The sequence below is a fragment of the Crocodylus siamensis genome, chromosome 2 (assembly GCF_052110815.1).
Source record: "Crocodylus siamensis isolate JL-2025a chromosome 2, ASM5211081v1, whole genome shotgun sequence".
NCBI lineage: Eukaryota > Metazoa > Chordata > Crocodylia > Crocodylidae > Crocodylus > Crocodylus siamensis.
In genome coordinates this window covers 91566470-91576597 of record NC_143396.1, presented here as the reverse complement: position 1 = coordinate 91576597, position 10128 = coordinate 91566470, and the positions used below count along the sequence as shown (strand labels likewise).

General features: G+C 54.8%; 1 protein-coding gene across 1 annotated transcript; it reads right to left on the bottom strand.

The window, feature by feature from the left end:
- Positions 1-6776: 6776 nt before the first annotated feature.
- On the bottom strand, positions 6777-9693 carry POU4F2 (POU class 4 homeobox 2). The gene is made up of 2 exons (XM_090034722.1): positions 9424-9693; positions 6777-9237 (listed from the first exon to the last, which is right to left on the bottom strand). The coding sequence occupies exons 1-2, from the start codon at positions 9691-9693 to the stop codon at positions 8299-8301; spliced, it is 1209 nt and encodes a 402-aa protein (XP_089890848.1). The 3' UTR covers positions 6777-8298.
- Between the last annotated feature and the right edge of the window lie 435 nt (positions 9694-10128).

The window sequence follows — 10128 nt, the reverse complement described above, 5'->3', positions numbered from 1 at the left end:
TTACCACTGATCTCGGTGGGAATAGACTCAGGCCCCAAGTGCTGACCAGCGAGTGTTCACGCTTTGCAAAGAAGCTTCTTTATGTGTGTATACGCATGTAGAGAATATGCATGTGTCTGTATAGACACATACATGCATACATACATGTGCATGCATATGTATGCATATATGCATTAGACGCTTCTTTGCAAAGTGTGACCACTCCTTACACCTCGGGCCAGAAACACTCGCTGCTCAGCTCTTGGGGCCCAGTGGCAACACCCTTCCCCCTTGGCTTCCGTGGGGCAAAAGAGAGGTCAAGCCGCTTCCCAACCCCCGGCGGCACCACGTGGGTGGATGAAGCAAGCCGGCAGGGGCTCCTAGAGCTGCTCCGGCAAAAACAACGCCTAAGGATCCTGCTACTACGTGTCTGAGATCATACCTGAGAGCTCAGCTCCCCACCCCGCTGCCTTTCTCTGCTGTCTAGCAGGGGCCACTTCGCTTTTGGGAGCCCTCCTCCACCCACTGGACACCCCCTGCATCCCCGCCTCCCCCTACCTGGGGGGCAGCTGCTGGAGGAGCTTGGCTGAAGCCACGTGGCCGGTCCCAGGGAGGGTAGGAGGCTCCTTGGGGCCGGGGGTCTCCACGGAATAGAGATTGTCTCAGTTCTTTTGGGGGGGGGGAGGTGGAGGGGCATTTGTAAACGCGAGTCCCTTTTCTCAGCAGTTACTGGGCTTCTTCCGAGAGGCTGTGGTGGAGCCTGTGGGAGCTGGAGGGGTCCTGGGTTCTCTGCATTGACAGGGGCTGTGATGGGCACCTCTGCCGGGCTTCCTGCCAGCTGCCCCCTTCCAGCCTGGCTGCGGTGGAGAAAGGCTCCACTCTCCGCACGACTTCAGGGGAAAGCAGCGAATACCACGTGCATTATTAGCATGGCTCCAAGGACGAGGGGCTGTGGGGTGAGCCTTGTGGAGAGGGGCTCCGGCCCCCAGCCCTGCCCCCTGAGGCTGAGCTACAGCGGCAGCCCCTTAGCTCTCCGCCCCGGCGGGGATTTGGACGCGGGTGTCTGCGAGCAGGGCAGGCGGGCAGGGCACTGCCCCTCCTCCAAGGGACAACTGCGGGGGTGGGGGAAGGACACGGCGGCTCTCGCCTTGCAGGAAGGGGAGGGGAAGTTTAGGTTGGATATTAGAGAAAACTTTCTCAGGGGGAGGGCCGTGAAGCACTGGAACAGGCTCCCCGGAGAGGCGGTGGCATCGCCATCCTTGGAGGTTAAGCCACTGGGAGACAAAGCCTTGGCTGGGATGATGTGGCTGGGGGGATGGTCCTGCTGTGAGCAGGGAGGGTGGACCGGCGACCTCGTGAGGCCCCTGCCAAGCCCGGTTTTCTCCGACAGTGTTTCTGCCTCGGGCCCCGATCCTGGAGGAAGCGGTGGGGCCGGGCCGGGCCTGCGCCGTTGGCCTCAGTGGCCGCAAAAGACAGCGCTTCGCCTGCGCGCTTTCCTGAGCCCGGGCCGCCCCCGGCAGCGGGGGCCGGGCAGAGACCAGTGTAAACACCCCCTTCCCTGGGGCCAGCTGGGAGAGCGGGGATCTCTCGGGGGGGGAGTGTTGCCAGCTTTGGAAGGGGGTGATGCAGCCCCCCCGGAGCTTGGGATGTTCATTTGTGGTGTTTGGTGAAGACCTGCGCCTTGCTCCCCAGAGCCCTTCCGTGGAGCAAATGGTGGGGCCGCGTGACGGAAATAAGAGGCGGCGATTATTAAATGCAGCGGGCTCCGAGCCAGCCCCGGCTTTAGGAGGGCCGGGGCTGTCCCCCCGCCCAGCCCCAGCGCGTGCGGAGGAGGGAAGTGTCCAGACGTGTAGGGGGAGCCCGCGACCTACCGCCCCCGCCCCGCGCCCGCGGGTACTCACCGCTGCACCGGCAGGGCTCCCCGCGCCCGCGCCGCGCAGCTCCGCTCGCCGGGGCTCCGCCAGCCCGCCGCAGCGATTTGTCCCTGCAGCCCCCCGCGCCTCCTTATAACGGCTACCGCCGATTAATATTGCATCAGCCCGCTTCAAAAAAAAGAAAGAAAGAAATCCAAAAGCACCAGAAGCTGCACCGTGTCGCAGCCATCTATTATTTACGAAAATGTAATTGGAGACCTGAGATGTGTGTGTGTGTCTGTGTGTGATCTGTGGGTGAGTGTGTGACCTGAGATGTGTGTGTGTGATCTGTGGGTGTGTGACCTGTGTGTGTGACCTGAGATGTGTGCGTGTGACCTGTGTGTGAGTGTGACCTGAGAGCTGTGTGTGTGTCTGTGTGTGATCTGTGTGTGTGTGTGACCTGAGAGGTGTGTGTGTGTCTGTGTGTGATCTCTGTGTGTGTGTGACCTGAGATGTGTGCGTGTGACCTGTGTGTGAGTGTGACCTGAGAGGTGTGTGTGTGTCTGTGTGTGATCTCTGTCTGTGTGTGACCTGAGAGGTGTGTGTGTGTCTGTGTGTGATCTCTGTGTGTGTGTGACCTGAGATGTGTGTGTGACCTATGAGTGTGACCTGAGATGTGTGTGTGTGATCTGTGCATGTGTGACCTGAGACCTGTGTATGTGTGATCTGTGTGTGTATGACCTGAGAAGTGTGTCACCTCAGACCTCTGTGTGTGATCTGTGTTTGTGAGTGTGACCTGAGATGTGTGTGAGATCTGTGGGGGGGGGGCTGAGTTGTGTGTGTGTGTGTGTGTGTGTGTGTCTGAGCCGGGGTGACTGATATAGCCGCGCTGGTCCTCCAGCCAGGGCGGCGAGCGGAGGATGCCTAATGTTGGATTTCAGGGCTGTGGTTTTCTAATTCGAGATTAAAAGCAGTCACGTCTTTGAAGCCAGACACTCGGTGTAAATGTACAGTTAAAATATTCTATGCCAGAGTCCCCAGACGGAGCCCTGCTACTCCCAGGCTTCATTAAATTTTAATTATCATCCCAGACTGGAGCAAGGAAATGGGGGAAAGACTGTCCACCTAATTGCAACTGATAAAAAAAAACACCCTAGATTTCCTCCCCCGCCGCCCTACCACCCATACATACAGAGCAGTTTCTTTAATAGGTGTAAACCTCAGCGAGGGAGGTGCGAGCTTTCCCCCGTGTGGATCTGCTATGTAGAAAAGATCCACTTGCATATAATAAATGGAAAGTGATGATAAATGGAAGGGGTGGGGGGGATGACACTAGCTCTTGGGGAGATCTGGCGCAAGATCAGCAGAAGAAACCTCTAATGAGAGGTCTCCAGTTAGGAGATGAAAGCCGATTGTCTGTCTCCAAAACAAAGCCCACTGATTCCCGAAAACTGCTCTGTCCGGGCTGCCCTCCCGGGCAGCAAGGGGGAGGCTGATCGGACCTCAGCCCTCTCCGCTTGTTATTCATCTGCATGTGCGGGACAGGCAGGTACTGGGGGAAAGCTGTCTAATTGCAAGCAGTTTGGGGTTTTTTGTTTTGTTTTGTTGGGGGGGGGGGTTCTTGTTCCTTTCCTTTCTTTTCCTTTTTTTCTTTTTTTTATTCTGGCGACTAGAGAGCTTTCTATCTCCAGGCAGTAAAAGGTAAAAAATAAAACCCAGGGCGTTTGCTTTCTAAGCAGCTTTCCTATTATCACATCGCCACTTAATTTTATTTCCATTCTCTCCAAGTTAAATAGAAAGCCAGGCTCACAGGGGAGCTGCCATGTGCCTACAGAGTAGGGATGTCAAGCAGAGAGACTCACTGTGCAAAGTTAATTTCAATTCCCGAGGAGGATTTCACATTCCAGCTCGTTCTGACCCGCAGTAATTAGCTGAGATAACTAATGATTACTTACTTATTCCTTGTAATTATCTGGATTTAATAATTCGCTGTGTAATTTATTAATTCCCCCATAATAGCCTTTAAGTGAATGGCTCATTTAAGAGGGCAAAGCGGAAGTTCATAGACTGGATGTTGCGTTGCACACGTTTATTGATAAATTCTGCTCTTCTGGTGGTTTTAATTATCTGATTCAGTCTTTTCCCCCAGCCCTGCAATATCTAGAGGCCAGTGCAGACATTTTTTATTTATTTAAATGGCCGCTGTTCCCTTTCTCTCTCTCTCTCTCTCCCCCTTTTAAGACAATTGAGACGCTCCCGGATCATTCGTTAACTTTCCCTGCTCTCCCAAAGCGATCCACATGATTTTTACAGTGCAACTTCAAAGCCTTCCGTCTTTCCAAGACTTCTATCACACCGAGAGACACGAACTTCATTGGAGAAGCTGTAAAATGTTGCTTGATTTTTTCCGCCTGTGAAGTGGCGTCGGGAGAGGGTTTTTAGCTCGGGAGAAACAAGTTTTGATTTTGTTCTTGTTTCTTCGGAAGAAATCACCCTGGCCTTGAGTAGGAGTTTAAAAGGAGAGGCAGGTGGTGGTGTTGCATTTTCAGGGAGGGCTTGTTCCATTCAAACGACACTCGGTCGGCGTGTGCAGTGGGAATGACCACATTTTTTAAATTCATTGTTGTGATTATTATTATTCATGGGAAAATAATATTTGTCTCGTCAAAGGACACTCCCCAACCCCCACCCCACCACCCCTTGCAGAATCACAACTTCAGCACCGTTACGTTGCTACAGATTTTTCAATCAGTCCCTTAGCGGCATTGGTTGCATAGAGAAATACACACCGTGGTTACCAAGCCAGAGCCTGGCACTGCCAAGAGATTAAACAATAAAGTAGGCTAGAAAAGCAGCATATGGGATTAGATTTAAAAAAAGAAAAAAGAAAAAAAAGCAATGCTGAGATGAAGAGCTCCCAGCCCGCGCGAGGCGAGGCGAGGCGGGTGTTTGCTCGGTCGCTGGCAATTTCTCCGCCTGGTTTTGATCGCAGTAATGTGGAAGCCCCAAAACCACGAAGCGTTGTCCCTGACCAGCCCCACAGCTGGATGGGGGTGGGGGGGTACTCTGCGGTTCTTCAAGTCAGTGGAGAGAGGGAGGGTTGACGCGCACATTTCCGCTGGCCCCCGCTCTGTTATGTAGAGAGAGAAAACAGCCATCGGTAGGGCCGGAGCTCCGGCAGCTCTGGGGCTGGGCAAACATCGCGGCAAACGAGTCACGCGATACCGATTGATTTGATTGATACGCCTGTGACAGTCAGTGAGATCAGGCCATCAGTTATCACCCTCTGCGTGTGCGAGGCGCTTGGAAAGCAACATCTCTAGGCTCTGGTGGGACAGCACAAACGAGGCTCTCCCAACAAGTTACGGAAGAAGCTCTTTGCCGTGCCCCCTCCCTCCCCCCCAGTCCTGTTCAGTGTCGGATTTCCCTGTCTCTCCGCCATGCCCGCGAGCCTGCCCTCTGGAAACGCACCTTGTGTCGGCTTGTTTGATGAATTCTGGTTAACAATTTAAGACGGGCAAAGCCACCTTGCAGGGAAAGCAGGGATGCGGGGAACAGCAGGAGGTGTGTGGCATCCCTAGGTGACACGGCCGTGGTTTTCCAGCGCGTCTGTCTGTCCACCTGTCTCCTCACAGCCTCAAAGAAGACAGAGCCAACAGACATCTCTAAGCTGTCCGGGAGGCGGCAAATCCTGGAGTCATGTTAGCCACACTACAGCGCTATTAACCCTTAGTTAGACCCCCCGACATACACTCCTCCCAAGGCTGAGCTGTGGTCTAATTCTCGCTCTTTGGGAAACCCAAATGCCCCCTGCTCCTTCCCAAGGCGAAGGCGGCTTCTACCTAGGGCTAGTTGCCTTCCCTCACTTGGGGGTTCTTTGTAATGTCTTTGCAAAGCGTGGGGCAGGGCATTTCCCACCGCCGCCACCCCCCCAACTTTCCCCGTGGGGAGTTTGTCCGGGCGAAGGAATATTTCGTTTAATTTGCGGGATCCCTAAAGCACGAATCTCCCCCGCCCCCGCCCCCGCCATCTCCCTGGCGCTGTCCGTGGTGCTGAAGCCGGGCTGCCGGGGCGGGCTGCATCTAGCGCCCGCGGCTCTTCTGCTAGCACCAGCAGCTCAGATCCTCGATTTACAAGCTGATCTCAGCCCCCACCAGCTTTCCTCCTCCCCACTTCACGAGGTGGGCGAGGGCACTAGTGCTCCGGAGCCCTCCTGCCACCTCCCGCTTAGAGCACGTCTCCACCGTGTTAGCGGCCCCCGCCTCTGTCCGGTCTGCTAAGGACCCGCTGGGGACACGGCCCGGGGGGGCACCCGCGCAGCCCCTGCCGCACCAGCCTTTGATCGCCTCGCCTGTTATTCTGGAAGGGTGCTGCGGCTCTGGAGCTCAGCTCCCGGGACCCAGCATGCCCCAGTCCTTCTTTGCCTCCCTCCAGCCTCCGGGCTCCCTTTCCTCCTCCTACCCCGCGCCCAGCACCTGCTCCTCGGGCTCTCGCCGGCCACGGGCTGAACACTAAGCACACCCCTGGCTTGTAGGGAGCTTTGCTATCTGCCAGAGTGGACAAGCACAACAGGAACACGCCAGATGCACAGGTCCCCCGCCCCCCATCTTCTTCCCCCGAAACCAGGTCGTTTGATAAATGCCAGCTCCGACTCTAAAGCACCCCTCGCCCAGCCTGAAAGACCTGATTTCTGGCAGGAGCGATAAAAGATTCATTAAAAGAATCAAAATAGTCTTCCCGCTTCTATTTACAGATATATGAGATCCGGATGCAATTTAAGATCAGTAGCGATTTTTTTTTCTAAGGGAAAGAAAAACCCAGCAAGCATACTTTGCCAATAAAACGTTAAAATCTTTTTTAATGAAAGACAATTCAACAACATTGGAAATAACCGAACACATTACTCTAATAAATAAAGCTTCTAGTAACAAAAAACCCCAACGAAATCGTATCGTGTACAGAACTTAAAGACTTCAAATCGTCTCAGATAGAACAGCGGTACAGCGAAATCTGTAAGAATATATCTATATGTGCGTCAATTCGAATGAAATATTTACAAAACATCGAGGTACCAGGATTCAAGTACCTTCATTTTGTTCTTGTTGTTCCAAAAGAATTGTACCAAACGATGTGAATTTACAAGCAGTGCACTGTCTCTCTCTCTCTCTCATTCTCTCTCTCTCTCTCTCTCTCGCTTTTAAATTTAAATTTGGCTTTTCTACAAACAAACCTCCAAAGGAAAAAAAAAAAGGTTCTCCTCAATGTAAAAGTATTGCAGTAAAGAGAACTAAAGAAAAACCCAGCCGCTCTGAACACAGTTAGTTGTGAACGAGCTCCGAAATTCAGAAGGATAAATACTGTGATGGAAAGAAACCTGAAGCAGCAAAACCCCACGCTGGCACCTATTCAGCCACTTCTTCTCTCGCCTTAGGAGTGTGTGGTGGGGACAATATGGGAATCCCCATTAAATATGTAACGCAGTAAACAAATGCCTCGGACAGTGAATCAGGCTACACAAATAATGTAGACATCTACCATGGAGTGCCAACGCCTTACAAATAAGAAATACTTGCCAGAGAAAAAATCTTAGTTTTAGGTGACAATTTACAGATGGCCAAAAGGGATTTTTTTTTGTAAGAAGAAAAATGCTTAAGTTCATAAATTCTACCAACACAAAATATTTGATTTGCACTATCCATATCATTATTTTTTTTACTTTTATCAAGACTTAGATTAAAGAGGTGTAATTAATTAGAATGAGCACAAAATGAAGTTGCTAGAGATAAATTAATAATTTACAAGGGGTTGTTTGGCAATAATCTAATAATAGCTTCTGAAGACCAGTGAGCACAGCAGGATCAGTTCTTTCCCTAAGCATTATAACTTCAGAGAAGGAAAAGCATAATAACCACAGTAAAAATATATATATATTTATAATATGCAGTGTAAATGCAGAAAAACCTGCCATCTTTTTTTATTTTTTTTTCTTAAATCAAAATACTTTTGAGATGAATCTCTACTGGTAGAAGCCTCAGCTCTAAAGTTTCAGTCTGGAGTCAATTTATTCTCTGAAAAATAGCTGCAAAGTGTACTTTTTATTTTAAATTTGAACATAGGTGATGTCTTTAAGAATAAAAACAAATCTTACTTGGTACGTCTTCGGTCCTTTAAAAAGGATTTCTGATCTGCCTTCAACAAGTCAGTCTCTGGGTGATACTGAGTCACTGTGAACAAGCAGGGGGTCTCTTCAAGGGGGAACTTTCCTAAACTTGACAATTTACTTCTTGTTTGCCAGTCTCTTTCTCTCTCTCCCTAGGTCTTTTTGCCTCTGTGCTTCTCTGCCCCTCTCTCTCTCACTATAGCGAATCATTAAAATGTGTCTTGTTGCTGATTTTAGTTTTTTTGTTTAATTTTATTTAAAAAAACAAAAACAAAAAACAAGAAAGAAAGCCAGCCCCCGGAGACTTTAAATCCCAGCGGAGTATTTCATTCGTTTCTGTTTCTGTCTCTGATTGCAGAACCAGACCCGGACCACGTTCTTCTTGAGGTCGAGTTTCTCCGCGATGGCCGCGATTTTTTCCGAGGAGGGACGGGGCTGGATGGCGAAGTAGGCTTCCAGGGACCTCTTCTCGGGAGCAGCGATGGAGGTGCGCTTCCTCTTCTTCTCCGCCCCGTTGAAGAGCTCGGGCTTGGTGAGCTTCTCCCGGTGAGACTTCTCCGCCTCCTCCAGCCAGGCTTGCAGGATGGGCTTGAGGGCGATCATGTTGTTGTGGGACAAGGTGAGGGACTCGAACCTGCAGATGGTGCTCTGGCTCAGGGAGCCCACGCCCGGGATCTTCAGGTTGGCCAGGGCAGAGCCCACGTCCGCCTGGGTCACCCCCAGCTTGATCCTCCGCTGCTTGAACCTCTCGGCAAAGGCTTCCAAATCCCGCGGATCCGCGTCCACGTCGCTCATGCAGCCCATGTGAGAGGGCAGCCCGTGGGCATGGGCCATGCTGAGAGCCGCCTGGTGCATATGGTTCATGCTGGCCATGTGGGGAGCGTGGGCTGGGGTGGACACCACCGAGCCGTCCGGTCCCGTCATGGCCCCGAGCGCCAGCCCGGGCGTGAGGTGATCTAAGAGCTCCCCTTCCAGCGCCTGGTGCGGCTGGTGGTGGTGGTGGTGATGGTGGTGGTGGTGGTGCGCGCCGGCCAGGGCGGACGGGTGCGAGATGGGCACGGAGGAGGAGGAGGCGGCCGAGGTGCAGGGGATGGTGTTCATGGTGTGGTAGGTGGCGTCCGGCTTGAAGGGGCTGTGGTGGGGCGGGTGATGGTGGTGGCTCTTGCCCGGGGACACGATATCCACCGCCGCCAGAGCTTCCGCGCGGGCCAGCAGGCTCTCGTCCAGACCGCCGAATATATTGCTCTGCAAGGGCAAAGACAAGGCAGCGTTACTGGCAGCGGGGGACTCGCCTCCCTCCGCGCCCGGCCCGGCCCGGCCCTGCCCAGCCTCCTCCCAGGTCATCAGCATTCACGGGGGAGGATGAGGCGAAGATCAAGGGGCCGGGGCGGCGGGCGCGGGCGGCGGGCAGGGGCTGGGCACTGCACGTACCGGCGGCGCGGGCAGGCAGGCGCGCCTCATGGCCTCGGAGCTGGTGCTGGAGCTGGTGCTGGTGCTGGAGCTGGTGCTGCTGGTGCTGCTGGCGCTGCTGCCGCCGCCCCGGCTGGCGCTGGGCGAGCTGGCGGCGGGCGCGGCGGGCGGGGCGGCCGAGGGGCAGGGCGAGGCGGCGTGCAGGGCCGAGTACTTGGGCTCGTGCACGCCGCCGCCGCCGTGGGGCTGCAGGCTGAAGGGCTGCTTGCTGTTCAGGGACATCATCATCATCCTCGCGGCCGAGCGGGGCCGGAGCCGGCAGGGGAAGGGGGGGGGGTCCGCGCTGCTCCCGCCCGGGCACTGCCCCGCAGCCGCCGCTTACGCGCCCGCGCTGTGCCCCAGCCCCGGCCCCGCCCGGCCGCCGCGCTGCCCCCCCGGCCCTGCCCCGGCCACGGCCGCTGCCTCCGCCGCAGCCCCGCGGGGGGAGCCCGCTGCTGGCGCCCCTATTGTTCCGCCGCCGCCGGTGCCGGTGCCGGTGCCGGTGCCGGTGCCGCTGCAGGTGCCGCCGCCGCCGCCGCCGCGCGCCTCGGCCCGGCAGGTGCCTCGTGCACAAGAGGCATCGGGGGCACTGGGCGGCGGGGCGGGCGCGCTGCCTCTGCGCCTCGCTGCTCCGCGCCGATTGGACGGGGGCAGAAGGGGCTCGCACCCGGCGCGCGCATGCGCCCC